This window comes from Emydura macquarii, unplaced genomic scaffold, assembly GCF_026122565.2.
Source record: "Emydura macquarii macquarii isolate MOO-44397 ecotype Brisbane River unplaced genomic scaffold, CSIRO-AGI_Emac_v2 contig_1253, whole genome shotgun sequence".
In the NCBI taxonomy this organism is placed as follows: Eukaryota; Metazoa; Chordata; order Testudines; family Chelidae; genus Emydura; species Emydura macquarii.
In genome coordinates, this window is record NW_027131390.1 from 64,704,600 (window position 1) to 64,725,091 (window position 20,492).

The window sequence follows — 20,492 nt, forward strand, 5'->3', positions numbered from 1 at the left end:
CATCAACATGTTTAAATAGCTGCTTTGAAATATTTGCATGCTTTTCTGTTAGTTTAATGACTCTAAGTCAGTGGTTCCCAACCTTTTTGGCTTGAGGGCCACAGATATCATTTTTACAACCCTGAAGGGCCATCAGTCTCCACCAGCAGCCCCCACTGCAGCCAGACAGGAGTTCAGCGAGAAGGCTGCCTCACTCCTCGCTGATTTCCTGTCCCCCTGGCTGCAGCAAGGAAACAGTACACATCCTGTAGCACCGTACACTCCACCTGGGTCCCTAGGGAATGGCTCCCTTCTGCAAGGCATCTCTGACGTACACTGTGGTTTCTTTGTTGCATGATCTTAGCTCATGGATTCTTTCATCTTGAGCTTCCACTGGTGCCCTAATTCAGCTTTGTCTGTTCTTCTTCTTGTTTCATCAGCATGAAAGAAGGAGATAGGCACAGGTCCTATTAGGTAACTAAGAACAGTTGCATTTGAAACATCATCTCTGAATCTTGCTAAGGACAGGGCTTCTCAGAAAACAATTTCTGGACTGATAACTTGCTGTTATTGTCCCTCCCTTGCCAAACTTAAATTTGGTCTTGTTGGCCATGTCAGCAAATGTTTTAATGCCAGATTTCTTGACTGGGCTGAAGATGCTCCATTTTCCATCAGAATCAAATCTCACAAATCTCTACATTTGTTCTTCTCCAACATCTGCTTTTTCAGTAGAAACTCTTGTACATCGGGTGTTACATGTGGTTGATAAGCACCTCTGTTTGTGAGTCAGGCTCAAATGGGTGTGTCATATTGTAGATGACATGGTTCCTAAGAGCTGTAACATGGTCTTGATCCCTCTTCAGTGCAGAGGCAAGGACTTGTTTGTGGATTTTGTCTTTATTACTTCTTGTTAGGGCACTTCTTTCTCACATAGCTTTTGCATATTCACTCAGGACATGTCTTATGAAGGTCCATTTGACAAAGGCTGGTTTCTCTCTTGTCAGTCCTACAATCCCACTGCTGCCCTTTTATCTTTGATGACAGCTTCCTCTGTTTCCATGTCACTCCAATTCCACTGAAAGAACCAAGAGTCTGAGGCACATCAAATTCCCCAGATTCAAAGGCATTAGGGAGACGTAACATACAAAGAATGTAGATTGGTATCCACCTGGCATAGTTGGGCCTATTCATAGTAAAGAAGTTTGGAAGCATGGCAAGCTGCGTGTGTAGGTGAAGTTTCTAATCACCCTCTTGCTCTGTATGGACATTTAGAAGTAGTATCTGCATAACCTGAAGAAAATGATCTCAGAACTTGAATGTAGGACACTGGGCATAACCTCATTTTTGAATTTTTTCCAGTAATTATAGCATATTCTGAGTTACAGCATCATCAACTTTTTAATGACATTTTGTAAGAACTCAGTGTCTTCAGACTCAACCACCTTCTGAGTGTCAGCCAACATTTGCCAGAAAAATGCTGGATGAGTACCTTTTCCTTGCTCAAACCATTTAACAAATGAGAGCACACAGGGCTTCAAATGCTAGAGTCAAGACATGCATGGCACAGTTGAACTGCTTACCAGCAATCATTTGATCTGTAGCACAAGCTGCATACACATCGGATCAACAAGGTCTAGTAATCCTGCGTCTCCCCAAAATTTCCCAATACATGCAACAAAACAGCACAGGGTGTGAAAACCATCCTGGTAAATCATATTAGTACCAAATTTATTTGGGAGAGTCCATTTCACTTGCTGAGCAACAGCATACAACTGCTGATCCTTGGTCTGAGCCGAGTGGCATGCTGCTATCCTAGAACTGCTGACGTTTCCTTTCATTTGATCATTGTAGTATAGACTGTGATCATGTCAGCTAGTTTGGCATCCACAGTAGGTGCATATGAAACTGTCATGTAGATGCTCTTCTTTGTAGCAAACTCGTGGTTGAAACCAGTTCAAAATTGAATCACCTGAGTGTGAACTATGTCAACATCATTTGGTATTGGTAGGACATCAGGAGTATTGGAGACACATCCTGTAAACTAGAAAACTCATCCAATAGCCACCAATACAATTAATCTCTCCTGGCTTCTGTTGCCAGCACTGTGATTTTTGGCAGTTTTGGCAGTCTTGACAAATAACATTTTTTTCTAAGTTTGTGGAGAGTCTTTTCTCTGTGATGTAAGCTTCAAGTGGCTTATATCCTCCATGTCATGATATACTGTATCTTCCCAGTAGATGTAACATTCCAAAGTATATTGTTAGCATTACTGCTACCTCCATTTTTCATTTTGTACAAGTATACAGGCTGTGCTAAATTAGATATAAATTAGATCTATATGTTAACATAAAAATTGCCATTTTTATTTAGGGAGCCACTTTCACTGAAGCCCTATGTGAAGCTGTTTGTTGTCATCTTTAATACTAACACTAATCTATCCATAGGTATCACTGAATTAAAATCTAGTTTTTAGAGTATTTCAAAGGCTAGTATTGCATGCATAGGCAATTACCTACCAGACAGACTAGGTGCTACATTATAGGTACAAAAGCTTACAACTGGAGAAGCTTTACATTAGGAATTCACATATATTTTGTATCTACTCACTATGCAGTATGAGCTGTGGGTAGACAATCTACTGCTACTGTATCAACCTTCAGTGTGAGACTGATCTGGTCAGCAAATTTCAGTTAAAAATATAGAAAACTATTATAATCACTTGTGAGATACTCTGACAATTAAGAATATGTGATGTGAAAACATTTCTTGTTAGAATATTGCAAAATGTTGATATTCTCCATTTTTGCCACATATTAAACAGATTTGTCTAATACATTGTCAATTGATTGCTTTGACCAATAATCACGCATTAAGATGTTGACATTAATTTAAATAGTAAAAATTGTAGTCATAGTCATGTTGCAGTGTTTCTGGAACTATGTAAAAAATGTCATTTTCTCATTTTGGGTAGCATTGTTTCACCTTGCCTACAGGCTTACGGCACCATTTGACAGCTCCACATTATACCTCATCTAAACGTACATAAAATAAGCTTTCAAATGATGTGTTTTTTGTGTTTTATGAGAACATTAAACTCCAAAAATATGGCTCTTTTTGGAGAATTGCTGCATGCCTATTTGGGGAAACTATCAAGTAAGTGTGAGGATGATGAACTAACTTTTAGATCCTTCCACTAAAACATTCTTGCAGTAGCTTGTTAGTGGAACGTTGACAGTGATGGAATAACTTTTCATTTTAAAATTTTCCATGTATTTATGTTTAACATGACAGATAGCAGTGCAGCATTGTGGTGTTGGGAGTTCTTATTATGGACAGTAATTTGACATTCTGCTTCCAGTGAAGGAAAATCATAATTGTTGTATCTAAGTATTCATAAAGGCTATCTGGCTATTATTGCAGGCTCATTAAATGTAGGCATTAGATTGGTGTGGGTGGAGAAATAGATTAGAATCAATTATCCTACATGTCATACAAAAGGGAAAAAGGACACTTTTCAGGAGAACTTGCTTGATAGGAATAAATGAGTCTTCATAAGTACTAGCAGAGACTTTTTCTTTAAACAGTTAAGCACTTAATAACAAAAAGTCCAGAGATCTCGAGGGGCTCTGTACAAATGGGACAAACGGTCTTTCTTCATGTCCCCCTGAAAAGAGCAAATAAAAAAAGGACTTTTTGATCATTAGGTCTTCTTCATAAATACTATGTAAAGGAAAAAGTAAAGTCAGTCAGGAGAGAGCAGGGTTTTTAAGTGTGGACGGTATGGCTATGAAAGGAAAGGTAGTAGGTGTGTCTCAAAGATCAGGGTTACTTAGACTGCAAGTACTAAATTAAAGCAAAGACCAAACAGAATATAATGGTGCAGAAGGAAATATTAAAAGAAGTCTTGACCCTGGGAATTCTGAATCTGTACTCTTCTCGCTGAAACATCTCCTATTGCTTTTTTCAACAGGGTCTTCCAGGTCCAATAGGTCCAATAGGTCCAGCAGGTCACACCGGTGAAAAGGTAATAGGATTTTTATACAGAGCGAGTTGATATTTTCCTATTGAATTCTCCTAATAAAACCACATGTTTATGTTTTTGCTGCTATTCCGATCAGAGATTTTGGAAATAACCTATTAACTTTATTTAAAGGGTGAACCTGGTCCTCGAGGCTTAGTTGGTCCCCCAGGCTCCCGTGGAAATCCTGTGAGTAAACATCTCTGTCTTCTTCATACCCCGTGTTACCAAATCTCATTATAGGGTTGATAGTTAACAACATTTGTCAATGTTCATCATATCCAGTCTTCAGTTATTTCTTTCCTGTTTTTGTTCTTTCATCTTCTCCTCCTCTTTCCCTTGCACCCTCCGAAATATCAAGTTGCTCTTCAGACATAACCTGTAGTTCTTGCTTTGCTGCCACGATCCCATAAAACTAACTGCAGCTGCACTCATTCAAATCTCATTCATCTGGTCATAGATGTCAGCGTAACCTTTCAATAGAGCTACTACGGCTTTCCTCACATCTGGAAACCTTGTGCCATATGCTCATTGTTTTAATTGCATGAGCCTTTTTTTTTAAAGCATACCCCTAACATTTTACTATATTTATGTATATTAAAAAGGAGGAGGGGTGAAAAGAAGTATAATAATTCCATTTACTTCAGATTATCCATTTCAGCATATTTCAGATCTGGGATTATTTTGAATTATTTGGGAATTATGGACCTAGTCCTAGGGTCTGGCAATGGAGGTATCAGAGCATAGAGGGTACCTTTGCACTACCCAATGCCTGATCCTACTGGGGTTTAATTAAGCATCCAGTATAAATTAGAGCATGTCATTACAGGTGTAAATTAGAACAACCACTACACCTGCTGGGGAGTGCTGGCACTCAGCAGCATTCAGGAGTTCCCCTTCTCCCCTAGCCACACATACTGAGGAATCTTTACAGCTCCTTTGGTCCCATAATTTTGGAATCATATGGTTAATGAAACCAACATATATTTGTATTCCAATCTAACCGAATGGAATAATAGATCACATAAAATGTATACATTGGGCCAAAGTCTGCTATCAATTACACAACAACAGAGAGCAGAATTTGGCCTATTGAGTTCTTTAGTTGCACGTGTATCTCAGATGGCTATTTGTTAGTTTTAAAAGGATATATTTCCAAAGGTATTTTACTTAGCCTTTTAAGTTACACCACATGACTCTTTTTAAAACTCAGTTGTGCGATTATAGTTAATATAGCATGTATGTAATTATAATTATAACAGGAAATTGTTCACATCCTTTCTTCTACACTTCTGTGTAGATTATTCTCCATACAACAAGCCTTTTATACTACGTGAACATAACCATTCTTAATTTCTTGCCCAGGGTTCCCGTGGTGAAAATGGCCCAACTGGTGCTGTTGGTTTTGCTGGTCCTCCGGTATGTGTTTTATTATTCTAATCCATTTCCTTTAACCATAAACTAATTTTAAATGCTGTTTAACCTCTTTTGTTTAGTGGATTCTAAACCATTTTGAAGTATTTCTGAAACAGTCAGATTTCTCTGTTTCAAAAGAACTTTTCCTTTTTTTCTTGATTATGTCATGTAAAATAGTGAGCCAGTAAATGCCCCAGACAGTTGAAAATTATTTTGCTGACAAGATTATATCATTGTTAACTAGATTATATATCTTTACTAATTTATGAAAATGTTTCCTCTTGCGATGAAAAGAAGAAAACCATGAAGTGTCATCCACTGAAAGGTAGCAGAGACTTGCTGTGGAGTTTGTGATATATGAGGAAACTGGCCAGGGTGTTCATGACAATGATTGGGAGATCTGTGAGTGCAATAACCTTTCCCACAATCCGACAGTGCTTTCTAGTGAGTTTCAGGATACCTGGAAAATGGCCCCTTTTCCCCAAATAGTTTATTGAACTTCCAGGAAAGAGAAGTAGGCATCTACTTTCCTTGGAAAAGAGACAATAAAGCAGGTAGTGAGAGTTTAATCCCTTTAACCTTTAGACATGTAAGACATAGAGATGAAGAATGAAGAGAAATCCTAATGTTTTAAGAAAAGAGAAATTTAAACTAGATTAGAAAACATTTTTGTGGCATTTCACATAAAACACTTCTGACTCCCTAAAGTTAGTATCAAACTACTACAGTTTACTTTTGCTGTCCCATTTAACTTATGTACTAGTCTATGTGCTAGACTGATTTGTTTGCCTCTTTTTTATGCCTGCAAAGCTTTCCACGGTGTATCTTGACTGTCAAACTGGAAAGGTTTGGTGTTCTCTAACCCAATCTGTCTTTTTTATATTATTCTTCATAGGGTCCTGATGGTCAACCAGGTGTGAAAGGTGAACCTGGGGAACCGGGACAGAAAGGTGATGCTGGATCCCCAGGACCACAAGGCCTTTCTGGGTCTCCTGGTCCACCAGTAAGTAAAAAAGCAAACTGAAGGAAAACAATGACCTCTATCAATTTTGCTCATTTTAAATGTTCTTTGTTGTTCATCATGGCCCATCTGTTTCTCATTTTTAACAAAGGGACCTCATGGTGTTCCTGGTCTAAAAGGTGGTCGAGGTACGCAGGGTCCACCTGTAAGTACTTTGTTTTTTTGTGAACTAGTGTAATTAATGCCATAGAACCATTTTATATTAGAGATATGGTATTATTTTGGTGGAAATGCTTAAATCTTTCTTAATCTGAGTTTGTATTGCATATTCAATAATTATACCAGTTGTAGTTGATTGACTGAGAACATTTCATATAACCAGTGCCAGATTTCTTTCAAGTGCTTATGTTAAAATGTATTCTAGGGTGCTACTGGATTCCCCGGATCTGCTGGAAGAGTTGGACCTCCCGGACCTACTGTAAGTCAATTCGAGACTTATTCTGATAGGCATATTTTATAAAATGGTTGTTAGAAACAAGAACAAATCAGAGAATCAAGACATTATAACTTGAAAAGACCCACAGTATTCATGGCCTGATCCTGTGCCCACCAAAGATAATAGCATGCTTCCATTGACTTCAGTGTGTTTAGGATTAGGCGTTAAGACAAACAAAGCCTCTTAGTTGTCGACCTGATCCAATGCCTGTTGAAGTCAATGGAAGTTTTTCAATTTATTTCAGTGTAAAAAAAGAAAACCATGAAAAAAACCCAGCTTTACTATCTCAGGTAAAACCCTGAGATATAGTAAAGCTGTTTTTGGTTGAATTGTTCACTTACCATTAAAATAAAAATTAAAAAAATCCCATGTCATGCAGTGCTTTCTTCAGTATAATTATTGATGTTAGGGGAATTTTCCTTTTAAACAACAGACCCTTACTTGTGCCATCTCCTCAGTGAAATTGCTCTAACAGTACATTTTTAAAGAAAAAGAAGAAGGCAAAAAGTACGTCTTATGCTGAAATTTTTCTCAGTGACACTGTGATTAAAGAATTAAGTGTAATTTCTCCATGTAAGGCTTGACAAATTAGAATCTGATCCTGTCTTTAATGACAGATAACAAAATTGCTCAAGTTCACTTTGTAGTTGTCACATGCAATGGAACAAGTGAAGTGATGTCAAAACACATTTGTGAAAATAACATACATGCTAATAATGTACATTGCCATCCTTTGAAGAAATGTGGGAGATCAATGCATATATTCAGTATTTTCCATTATCTCTCAGTCCTCCCGTAACACAACTGATCTCATGATTGATTCCTGTAATTTATAAATCACTCTGAGCTCTTTTAGGATGAAAGACATAACATAAATGTAAGAAGTTGCTTTAAAAAAAGGTGAGAACTGGTCATGTTCAGTGGTACCAAAATAATTTACATCTGTGAAAAGTGAGTGAAAAATGGATACAAAATTCTATCATTGGTGTGAGTGAAGAATTTTTGAATGAATATTTGTGGAATTTTATGGCACTAATTGCTCAGCTCTAGCTAGAATAATTCCTTCTTTAGAGGAGAGAATCCAAAATGGCTGGTAAGGGATGAAACCTGGAGATCATTTGCAAGTCTTGGAAGTCCATCATACGTTATTAAAGAGAAAGCACTGTATTATCTTTTATATCATATCATATTATGTTCACACCCTGGTCCTTCCTTTGTAGTTATTTATTTTTAGTTAATCAGAACGTGGTTCTGATTTGATCAGAAGTCTATTGTAATCAGGGTCTTTTAATGTTACTAGGGAGCTCCGGGGCCTGCTGGACCTCTCGGTGACCCAGGAAAAGAAGGCCCTCCAGGTCTTCGTGGTGATCCAGGTTCTCATGGTCGGGTGGGAGATCGAGGGCCAGCTGGGCCACCTGGCAGCCCTGGAGACAAAGGAGACTCAGGGGAAGATGGGCAACATGTAAGTGCTTTTGTCTTTATATTTGCTTTTTAGTCACAGTTTTTTAAATGAGTTATTTATTGAAATGCCCAACCTTTGTACCTTCTTGAAACAAAAGTAGAATCTGCTACAGGTGCACAGTATAATATGTACAGAATGTAGCTTTAAATCCACTTCAACATTCCATAGCATCTGATTTTCCACACCCTGCTTCATGTCACCTATTTCCCCTTGCGCTTACACACAATACCTATTTCAGATGTAAAAGGAACTACTCTTACTGGGTCCCAGACATCCATTTTTATTCATGTTTTGTTTAAAATGGATTTTCCAATTGCATTTTAACTCCATTTGACTTTGAAGTTAATTTTACACATTGTCCAGTCTGAACACTTTAGTCCTGCTGGCAAATGTAACACATCACCTCCCAGTTGTGCATACTGTCATAATGTTTGCTTCGTGTAATAATGAGGTTTCTGAGGTGGTAACTCCTTGTAGATTAAGTTAAATTCTAGAAATTCTGCCTTATGATGTTGTTGGTATTGATACTGAAAATGATAGTAACCCTGGTGTATCCTTTGTCCATTTCAGGGTCCTGATGGCCCCCCAGGTCCAGCTGGAACTACTGGTCAGAGAGGTATTGTTGGCATGCCAGGTCAGCGAGGTGAGAGAGGCATGCCTGGCTTGCCTGGCCCTGGCGTGAGTAGCAATGCAGCCGATATTTCACCTGGCAACACAGTCTGAAGTATTGTGGTCACCTCTGTGATACTATGTGCCTTCTTCCTAGCTGCTACATGGAAACAGGACAATCTTAGAGGGTTCTAATTGTGTAAAGAATCAGTGGCAGTGTGTCTACATGTATGGCAAACAACCAAACCACACACAGATGGCATGGAGAATGGAACCTATGGAACAAACACCTTGTCCATCTGAGCTAAAGGAGAATCTTTAGTCCAAGAGAGGTTTCTGGCCAAAATGTTCCGAATCAGGCACTTCTTACTAGGCATCAGCACCTTTAAAAATCAGACCACTCATTTAGGTGTCCAAAGAAGAACTCAGGTCTGAATATTTTGACTTTTGTCTTTTAGCCCAGATACTACAGGTTAACAAGGTCACTCGAGCAGGGTGAAATTCTGTTAAACAGAGTACAATAGGACCCATGCCTCATAAGTAGTCATTGCAAGTGTCAGTGAGGTCTAGAACTTACAAAAGTTCTGGATTTTTTCCTTGTAAGATTCATACATTTTGAAAGCTTGGTGAGGAAAAAAAAACATCTCCTTTAATATAGTGATTATCAAAGGATGGTATACATGAAAAGATTGTTTAAGCAGTTATGCAAGCAGGTTACAACCTTAGCCAGAGCTTGTCCCAAGCTTGCTAATCAGAAGTTATGTTGGCCTTGAGAAGGATGGTCTGGCTCAATGAAGGCCCCAAGCCAACAGTTATGTTTAGGCTGCTCCAAGTTATGCTGGAGGCTGGTTAGGTTCCCATTTGGGCCAAGGATCAAAGGAGTGTTAGTCCACCATGGATCCTGCATGAAGCACAATTATCATCTAGATAACAAGGGATCTGGTCCTTATAAAGCTGAAATCAGAAATGCTGACTTCAAAATACAGTTCCTAGCTGATAAAGGACTACTCCATTAGGATGATTAATTAATTTTAAAAGCACAATCAAATTGCATAGTACTATACAACAAATCTAAAGGGTATTCAAAATCTGTTAGAACACATTCTTCCGTCCTGAAGTTTTAAAAGCTACAAATGTTAACAATGCTTAAACTGGATTCATAACCATAATGTTTAACAACAGGTGATCTTTTCTATTGAGTTCTCTTTGTTCCATTACCTTAAATGGTTGATAAGGTATTTCTTATCTTTTTTTAGGGTACACCAGGAAAACAGGGTCCAACAGGGCCATCGGGAGATAAAGGTCCTTCAGGGCCTCTTGGCCCACCAGGTGCCAGTGGTCCCGTAGGTGAACCTGGTCCAGAAGTAAGTATTGTGGTGTAAAACAGGCAAAAATAACTGACTTGTTGTAATTATTTACCTAGAGTCATAGAAGTTAGAGCTGAAAAAAACCTGCTAGTTTCTAGTCTGTCTTTGGGCAAATGTAACATGTTCCCTGCAACTTGCACAATTAACTAAGTATAGTCCTATTTTTGTTTCTAGGGCCCTGCTGGTAATGATGGTACTCCTGGACGAGATGGAGCTGTTGGAGAACGTGTAAGAATATCTAGTTAAGCTATTGCTGTAAATCTCCATTCTTTTCTGGGTCTGTGGCAGATTCTTTCCCTTGCATGGCTCCTAGGGTTCCCCTGGTGGCAAAACTACACCCCAACCCCAAATCAGGACACTGATGGGCTGCAAGAGGACACAAATTCAAAGCTGGAGAATCCTAGCTAGCCTTTTCATGGGAGTTCACGCTTGAGGACTGATAGCAAGAATATCTCAACCAGTCATAACTGTTGTACTAAAGCACCAAGATAGAAAAATCTTTTGATATTGACAGGTGCCATTTTTTAAATACACAATAAGTAAAATATGATGATTTGTAGGGAGAACGTGGTGAACCTGGACCTGCAGGCTTACCAGGTGCACAGGGTAGCCCAGGAACTCCAGGACCAGTTGGCCCGACAGGAGAAGCAGGGCAAAGAGGTGAACCAGTAAGTAGGGACTTTATTTCAGATTTTTTTTACTAGTTTTATGTATGGCTGCATTATGATTCTGGACATGTTATACAAACGGATGTGCTATAAAGATATGCTTCGTTGCTTCACATAACATGTCCTTGCATTTCCCTGCAGGGCTCTCGGGGTCCAGTGGGTCCACCAGGTCGTGCTGGAAAACGAGGCTTGCCTGTAAGTTCTGCGTGATTCCTTTACTATTGCCCAAACCAGATTATTTTTACATGAAACGTTACCAAAGCGGTAAGAAAGCTAGAGTTAGAAGACTGAATAATAACTCAAGCTTTAGAGAGCTGACTCCTAATGAATAGCAAATATTTTCTGAGTTATATAATTCTTTTAGAGTCTCCAACTATGACAATGTGTTGTCTGTAAAACGTGACTGAACAGAGGTAACAAGAAGCTTCAAACTTTCTTTACTAGAGTGGTGCAGTAGAGTGGCCAACCAAGTGGCATTTGGACCTGAATTAGCTTTAATCTAGGGTTTGTGTTTCACATATGAGGCCAAATCAGGATTTGGATTCATGTTAGAATTTGATGATGCTGAAATATCATGTGCTGTTGTCATGAGATTTCAGACTGAAATGGCAGAAATATTGCAAAATCGGCTGTTCTTATAAAACAACCTCATTAATATCGTGAAATTTTGGATGCAGCTGAACTGGAGCCAAAAATATGTGCCATCCAGTTTTTGATCACAGGCAAAGTTGTTTTGGGAGTTCAGGCTTGGTACCAAGATTCAAGATCACATCCCCAGGAATTCAAAGGGGGTTCAAACATGAAAATCCAGTTCTGACATTTCTAGTCAGAAGACATAGGTGAAGAAGGAAAATAAAGAGAATTCTTGACTTTTTCTAAAAGTTCACTCTGGTTTCAAGATGTAGGTAGTTCAGTAACTAAAACTTACTGAAAATGATTGTAAAATTTCAAATGCTATTCTTAGGCTAGCATGAGATTTGGACTAGAAAATATAATATTAAAAGTGTAAGCCAAAGAAATATTTTTAGTGATTTTTAACCAATGTGTAAAGTTTAAAAAATTCAGGAACTTGGAGTTAAATAATTATAAAACAAACTCATCTGAGCCCAAATACTGTAATCCATACTCGGGCAAAAACCCCATTGAAGTTTCAAACCTAAGTTTACCATAATAAAGACTGTAGGAGTCAGCCTTTGGGTATGTAGCTAGTTGTGAGAAGTGAAGACATTTTCCTTCCTGATACTGAAAATACAGACTTATAGATATAAGTATATGGAGGTCATCTTTACTCATGACATTTCAGTCCTTTTCATAAGAGTGCTTCCCACTATCAAGCATGGGATGAATATTATATAAGTATATAATATTATATAATATCTTCACTATTCTTAGTACCAGTATTTTTGAATGTATGAAGTAGATAGGTTAAACACTAAGGACTAAGTTTATGGCAACCACAATAAAAAACAACTCCATTTTATTTATGTGTGTGGCATTTTCTAATATGGGTATGTAAAGATAGCCTCATGTTTTTCTGCCTTTAGAAGTGAACAGTGTCAGACATTAGTGTCCCAAGCAAAGTAACGTTTGTCCTTAGTTTAGAATCCTATGTTTGACTGTTTTTGTACCTACAGGGTCCCCAAGGGCCTCGTGGTGACAAAGGTGACAATGGAGACCGAGGTGACAGGGGCCAGAAGGGTCATAGAGGTTTCACTGGTCTTCAGGGTCTTCCTGGTCCTCCTGTAAGTTGTTTTCTTTAATTAGCAAGAAAAGAAAGGAATAATAAAGCCTCTGTTAAGACTTTGATATTAAAAACAATCCAAAGGGAAAATCTGCAGTGGACAACAATAAATATGCTTTCCATATAGCCGTTCTCTGGTGCCCTGACTGTCTGTAGTTTCCAATAGATCTTCTATATTGCTAATATCAATGCAATATTAAATTGTCAAATTTATTTCTTGCTCCCCATCCATCAAGTGGATTTATGCAAATTATAACTTCAGGTTAATCAACCTGAGCAGCCTGCATGCTGCTACTGCTGTTAGCATTGGTATTAATATTAATGTTAGCATACAAAATATGCTAGGGAGTATACAAACATATAGAAAAACACGATTCTCTTCCCCCAAAGAACTTACCATTTAAGTAGTAACTTTGTATCCAACATAGAAATTTCTGTGGTTTCTGTTGATAGTGGTAATTATATATCAGTTGTGATATTTGTTCCATGCACAGCTGATGCAATAGCATTTTATTGCATTTGTTAGCAGTTCTGCTTTATCAAAACTATATAGCATGAATCAGTGTGTGCCTGGCCCTGCATGTGTCTCAGGCTCAAGTTTTAGTGTGCTTGTGCAGAGGCTGAGTGCAATCATAGTCCAATCATAGTCCTTGTCATGAGTGAAGCAAACCCAGCAAAATGCTCAGCACCTCATAGTTCGGTGTTGAGCACCCTCAGCTCCCCAAAATATTCCAACCCTCTCTGCCTCCTCCACAAATCTCCTCCTCCTCCTTGTGGTCGACATCTCTTGTTCTTTCTCAAGTCCTCCTTCAGCATCTTGAACCACGTTTTTCTGGTTCTTCCTGATGGTCTCTGTCCTGTCACTACTAGATCTTGTGCTCTCTGGCCAACATATACCACGTCTCAGCATTTCAACAACCCTGTGGACCTGTAACTGAAAGTGGAGCAGAGAGCATAGACTACCCTGGAACGTAAAACTCTTCTAAAAGATATTTAAATGCTGTAGTGATTGGCAATATATAAAACAAAAAGATTAGTTAGTTCAGGTAAAATAGATGTAAGTGGGCTCAGCATCTCATGGGCTCAGGAGTAGGGAGTGAATATAAGATTCTTGAATTGCCAATGGCAGTGGACACCAAAGAGGACAAGGAAAAGACAGATCCATGTCCACACACACACCCACACACACCCACCCACCCACACACACACACAAGCAGAGTTGGCCTAGCACCTCGGGGACCACAGGAGCAGATGCTGTGCTCTTTCAAATGGTGTGTCAGCAGCTGTGCTCCTGCAGGAATTGTGCCTGTCTCATTTTCATCACCCATATGGTAGCCAGTGACTGAAGAACCACTGTACAGAAATATGGGATGCTTCATGAACCTTAAAAAAAAAGTTAAGATGCTCTTTTTGATTGTTTCAAATAAGTACGCAGGCAGTTCAGTTGCTTCTCAACAGTCTATCTGAACTCTTTAAGGTCCAGGCATCAGACTAGACGTCTCATAAGAACTGTCTTTTTCATTAAATTTTGTTCATATGATACTTGCAGTTCTTTCTAATTTCAGCTGCAGTGGGATGGAAATGCCACAGAAACTTGTTCTTCTTGTAGTATTTGTGTCCTGGTCCTAACCAAAGGCAAAAATAAAACAGACAGACAAAATAACAAAATTGGAACTTCTTCCCAGTACAGAATGACATTGATTGGTTTTAGCTTTGGATAAAGATTCTGACAGGTTCCTCTTTCCCTTTCATTGTTTTGCCATCAATATTAATACCAAACCAAGGACTTTCTATGCATGTGACCTCAAACATAATTTTGTGTATAGACTTGTACTAGCGTTACAAACTTTACTTACCTTACTAATAATGGCCATTGTTATTGTGTTACCATGGCAAAAGAGAACAATACATTGAGAATTAAAAGTGCACACCCATTGAGAGCTCAGAGGGAAATTACTGCATACGTTTCCTGGGCACATCCTTGCTCACTTTGGAAATCATAGCTTTACAGCTTAGGTTTACACAGCATTTCTTTAAAGTTAGTGTGATGTTCAATTTAATGTATAATAAAAATATCCCTTTTCTTTCTGCTTAGGGTCCGATTGGTGAACAAGGCAGTCCTGGGATTCCAGGTCCTTTTGGCCCTAGAGTGAGTATATTGTGTTATATATAAATAAGAATATGGAAACGATCAAATTTCTATTTACAGTTCACTGTTAGGCAGCTGGAGTTTGTTGATCTCAGCCTAAAATAACTTCATTTAATGGTTACGTTATTCTCTTTTGCTGGGGGAAATTATATTGTTTAATAATTGATGTAGCAGAAGCTTTTACAGAAGTATACTGTGATTTGAAAGCCCTTTTCTGGGCACCCTTTTGCAGCAGGCTATGGCATGACTGGCATGCCTGCCTCAGTTTTCCCTTCACAGTCCCCGAAACTCCATTCCAGGCTCTTTTGCCTCACTAATACCAGTTCTTTGGGCTAGTTTATTATCAAAACACAGTCCACATAAGCCATAACAAAACTCCCAAACCATAGTCCATTTCTCACACCCTGTACATGTAGTCCTTCAAATCCCATATCCTGTCATCCACTGACATAGTACATACCACACTCCAGCCCTTTCTACCACACCTAGGCTCCTTGTCAGTCCTCTTCTGTCCTTCTGTCTGGACAGCCACCGCACACCTCTCAGCTGGAGTGCAACTCTGGTCTTTCTAGCAAGAACCCCCACAGCCTCTCTGCTTGGTGATCATCCTCACCAGAGAGCATCCCTCACTCCCCCTCATTCTCACACTGTTCCTGAGTCCAGTCCTCCAAGGTGGAGACATCAGCAAGTAAGCCCCTCCACTGCTCCCCTGTCTTAAGTCATTTCTGGCCTTCGGCTGTAGTTCTCCATCTTAGAAGTTGTGACGGAGTCCCCCAGGAACCATGCTCTGGAATCACTCGAAACGCAGCCAGTCAGGATTCTAGTGTTTCGGAGTCTGCCCCCTCAGGTCTCCACACAACAGTGCAGCCACCTCCTGACTCTGGCCTCGGAGGGTCCAGCACCCCTGCTCCGCCAGAACTCCCACTGTGGGGCCCCCCTGGATGGGACCCTGGGGAGTTCTTCCATGTCCCCAAGGGGCCATGCACCTCGCCTTGCAGTCAGAAGCGATTCATAGCCAGCGTGGCCTCAGAAGGGTTTATCAGCTCTCAGGATCACAGCGTAGAAAGACTTTGCTAGCAGCTTAATGAGGAGTTACAGCAGCGACCCCCCAAGGAGCCCCATCCTTGGGCTCTGCTCCCGGTGAACTCCCCATGGGGCACTGGCTCTTCCTTCTAGGCAGCCCATCAACCCCCCACCCCTCAGAGCCATTCCCTTGCCCCTCCCCAGTCCTTTGCCTCCTTCCCAGGCAAGGTGGCCACTCCTCTTGGTCTCCATCTGCCACAACCTGTTGCAACTGGTTGGGCCAGGGCAGGGGGTCCTGGCTAGGTCTGTGTACATGTGGCTGGGGAAAACCCATCTGCCCTCTAATGGTTTCTAAAATGATCACACACCCAGGTCCGATCAGCGAAATACATGAGTAATATATGGGGAAACTGAGGCACACACATAGCAGTCAGACTAAACCCGAAGAATATCTCCACTTCATCACAGAAGTCAGCAGTCAACTCCCTCTGCTATTCTCTGGCCTTCAGGCCTCTTATCTAGCTCTGTGGCTTAAGGCTGGGCAAATTCAGAAGTATCAGTATATGGTAAAATTCAAACTAACTTCTAAGCTTCAGAGAAAAAGAAAAGAGTTGTTATTTTTAAATTCACTAATTTTCAAAAATCACTAAATATTATTTACATTTATTATAAAAGTTGCTTTAGTAAATTGGCTAATGTGATCGTTATTAACTATTAAAACCCATCTTTAATTATCTAATTTTATTCAGGGCCCTCCAGGTCCAGTAGGTCCTTCAGGCAGAGATGGAAGTCGTGGGCCACTTGGGCCACTTGGGCCTCCTGGCGTAAGAGGAACTCTCGGAGAAGCAGGTCCCGAAGTAAGTTCATGGGAATTTGGGGAGATAAGCTGCCTTCTAGTATTATGACGTTAAAACTCTTAAGAGCACCCTATAAAATTGATCTTAGACGTATGAGTAATGCCTAATAGAGATCAGTGCTCCTTAACTACTTTATAATGCCAAAAATAATCTAGAAGATAGGCTTTTAGCCATTACATTTGTGAACTGAAATATATTATGTTAGATGTTTCCATCAAAAGCCACTCTGGTAATTAGAGAAAGAGAAGATGTATTAGTTAAGTATGTCCCACTTCAACTGCAGGATTGTTCTCTACACTACATTTTCCAGTGAGCTATCCTGTCTAGTTCCAAATGACTCCAGAGATGAGACTTTTACCAATTCCTTGGGAAGCTTGTTCTACCCTCCATAAATCATGTTAAAGAATTTCTCCTAATATCGACTCTAATAGTTTCTGTTTTGAATTTCAGCCTACATGTCTAGTAATAGCCCCTTATTCCATCCTAAATAATTCCTTTTCTTGTTTGGAGTTCAGACACTACAAATACTTGAGAAAATTACCTTTGTATATCCTTGCTTCTTGATCAGGCACGGTACAGATATTTAAAAGCCAAGTTCTGTTCAGTTATGCAGGTGTAAATGTAGAATAACATAAATCAATTGAATTACACCAGTTTACACTAATAGAATTTGGCCCTAATTCTTTCAAACATTCCATATGAGGGTAGCAAATGTTGTTGTATCTATATTTTTAAAAAAGGTTTTAGGGTGATTTAGAGTTACAGATCTGATAAACTGGTTGAAATGATAAACAGAATAATAAAATAATAAATTCAATGTTGATAAATGCAAAGTAATGTTAATTGGGGGGAAAAATTTAAACCAAACATACACCTTACAGGGTTCTTGATTAACTGTATCAAATCAAGAAAAGAGACCACAGTGTCATTGTAGACTGATAAAAGAAAACCTTTGCTCAATATGCTATCATAGTCAAAAAAGCTAACAGGATGTTAGGATGAATAAGGAATGGGATGCTGAATAATAACAAAGAACATTATAATGCCTTTATATAAATCAGCCTCATTGGAATTCTGTGTGCATCTCAAAAAGGATAGACTTAGAGAGTGTTAAGAAAAGAGTAGCTGATCAAAAGCCTGAAAAATATCTCATATGAGGGGAGATTGAAAAGATGTGAATTATTTACTTTGGAGAAAAGATGAATGAGAGGAGACCTGATAAAAGTATCTTTAATGAATGATAGAGTAGGCAGATTGGGAACTGCTGTTCTCCCTGTCTCATAACACAAGAATTCCTGGCAGTTCCTATGTTCCTTATGTCTGAATCAGTTCATATCTTTTTTCATTTTTATAGCTGTTGTCTGAAGTTATCTTTCAGCTACCACTGAGATGCCATGAACTGAATGCAGAGTTCAGAATTTTGAGTAGAGTATTATTATAGCTTGTCTCTAAATAGCTCGGATATATAGTTGAGACAGTATGGTGGGATATCTCATATTAACATTTCTGTTTTTATTGTCTCTCAATACTTAATGTCAGTTACAAATTCACAATAATATATTAAGAAATACATTTCTTGCCATATTTCCTAGACACAAAATGCATTAGATGGTGGGCATGCCCCTGACTGGACATTTGGAACATTAGTTTTGAACTCTGGTTAATTACTATTAAAGGGAGTTTTACATCCAAATCTCATTGTACCTGTGGTGGTACCACAGCATCAAATTTAGAATTAGAAATAGCCCTGAGCCATAAAATTCAGATGCTAAAGCTCAGGGCTCTTCAGATCAACATTTTGGTTTGACCCATTATAGAATGCATTATTCATTGTTTTGCACCAACAAAGATCCTGCTTTAGCACAGTATCCCTTCGTACTTGCTAAAAAGCTTTCCTGAATTTCAGGCCAAAATGCTCAGAACTGTACAGGACAGAGTTAGAGACAGTCCAGGCCCTGAAGGGCTTTACTAGCTGAGAGGCAGGGTACACAGGGAAATTCAGAGAAAGTAATAACTTAAGGTTGTTGCTGTAGTTATGTAATTATTAATAGCTAATAACTTGTCAGAATTTTGGAAGAAAGGAGCTTTAAGGCAAAATTTGAATGGGCAGAGGGTAGTGGTTTAGAGAACTGAAACTGGGAGGCCATTCCATGCACCCCTAGCAGCACATAAAAAGCATCAAGACAGGAATGCGAAGAAAAAAGCCAGAGAGGGTATCAAGACTAGCACAGCAGGCGAAGCAGAGAAGTCAGAGGGAGGGGAGGAGCTATAGTAAAATCATGTCTACACATACAGCTCTACAGTGGCGCGGCTGTATAATGCAGTTGTGCTGCTGCAGTACGTCTGGTGAAGATGCTCTCCCATTGGCATAATAAAATCACCTCTGTGAACAGCAGAAGCTATGTCGGCGGGAGAGCTTCTCCCACTGACATAGTACCATGCGCACAAGCGCTTATGTCGGCATAACTTGTGTCGCTCAGAAGGATCGTTTATTCGTATCCCTAAGTGACGTAAGCTGTAGTGTAGACATGCCCTAAGAGGCAGTGTCTGATATGTGTAGGTCTATTCTCTTATCTCTATTCTTAGAGGCAGGAGTCAGCTGTGAAGTGTGACTCTGGATCTGAACTTTCCCTAAGTTTGAGGGTGATTGGAGCTGAGGCTTTGGCTGGGGCCTGTCTTTTTACTGACTATACTGTCCCATTCTCCATTCCGTCTAATGAAAGGATCTTGTGTATCCCTATTGCTGCTTTTATCTTTAGGGTCCTCCAGGTGACCCTGGGCCCCCAGGGCCCCCAGGTCCCCCAGGTCACCTCACAGCTGCCATCGGTGATATTATGGGCCACTTTGATGACAGTATGGCAGATCCACTACCAGAATTCACTGAAGATGAAGCAGCCCCTGATGACAACAATAAAACTGACCCAGGAGTCCATGCCACACTGAAGTCACTGAGTAGCCAGATTGAAACTATGCGGAGCCCTGATGGCTCCAAGAAACACCCAGCACGCACCTGTGATGATCTAAAGCTCTGTCATCCATCCAAGAAAAGTGGTGTGTATAAAATGCAACATTTAATCATGCAGTATCCTGGTGTGTATTGCCATTCTCTTCTTAGGATCTGTGGGAAAACATGCATGACATAAATTGTTACGATAATAGTTGTCATACACAGCAGGTCTTTTGAATTAAGAAGCTCAAAACCTCTTGTAAAAATGTTGTTTATTCTTAAGTATTTTATTGTGTAAGGCACTTGGATATTTCACTGGAGTGCCACTCCTGTATGTACGATCACAGTGATAAGCCAGTACGTTGCATGTTTGAGCCAATAATAATTAAGCATCAAAGGCTGTCCTTGGATGCATAATATATTCAATTGCTAAAATAACATGGTTATGCTTTACCCAGTATAATTTTGTATACTTCATTGTTCTTTGAGTAGTGTGTTGGAATTACTCTAATTTACATTGGCTCCCAGCATCCCATAAAAATTGTCTGGTAACTGAGAACTGGTGCAGGGCCACCCCAGCCTTTCCCCTTTTCCACAGTTGTGCCCACTATACCATGACTAGGAGAGGAATGGCATAGGAGCTGCCATGCTGGCTCCGTGCCCCGAGAGTATTCCCTTATGAAGGGAGAATGATCCAGTGGCCAATTAAGCTAGGCTTGTCTGCTTTGTTCCACTGGAGTAGTGCCAAGGGCTTTTATAATGGGCTTAAGCAGTGCTTAATTTGAAGCTCTGGCACCTC

The 20,492-nt window shown here is 39.6% G+C and overlaps 1 protein-coding gene across 1 annotated transcript in view; it reads left to right on the plus strand.

Moving 5' to 3' along the window:
- The window catches only part of LOC137153562 (collagen alpha-2(V) chain), a 76,639-nt gene that overhangs the window by 47,821 nt on the left and 8,326 nt on the right, over nt 1-20,492 (plus strand). The window contains exons 31-46 of the mRNA XM_067549045.1: nt 3,950-4,003; nt 4,133-4,186; nt 5,363-5,416; nt 6,309-6,416; nt 6,526-6,579; nt 6,799-6,852; nt 8,171-8,332; nt 8,903-9,010; nt 10,198-10,305; nt 10,483-10,536; nt 10,869-10,976; nt 11,118-11,171; nt 12,611-12,718; nt 14,813-14,866; nt 16,639-16,746; nt 19,506-19,797. Coding sequence (XP_067405146.1) covers nt 3,950-4,003; nt 4,133-4,186; nt 5,363-5,416; nt 6,309-6,416; nt 6,526-6,579; nt 6,799-6,852; nt 8,171-8,332; nt 8,903-9,010; nt 10,198-10,305; nt 10,483-10,536; nt 10,869-10,976; nt 11,118-11,171; nt 12,611-12,718; nt 14,813-14,866; nt 16,639-16,746; nt 19,506-19,797 — 1,534 coding nt within the window. The remainder of the gene's footprint in view (nt 1-3,949; nt 4,004-4,132; nt 4,187-5,362; nt 5,417-6,308; nt 6,417-6,525; nt 6,580-6,798; nt 6,853-8,170; nt 8,333-8,902; nt 9,011-10,197; nt 10,306-10,482; nt 10,537-10,868; nt 10,977-11,117; nt 11,172-12,610; nt 12,719-14,812; nt 14,867-16,638; nt 16,747-19,505; nt 19,798-20,492) is intronic.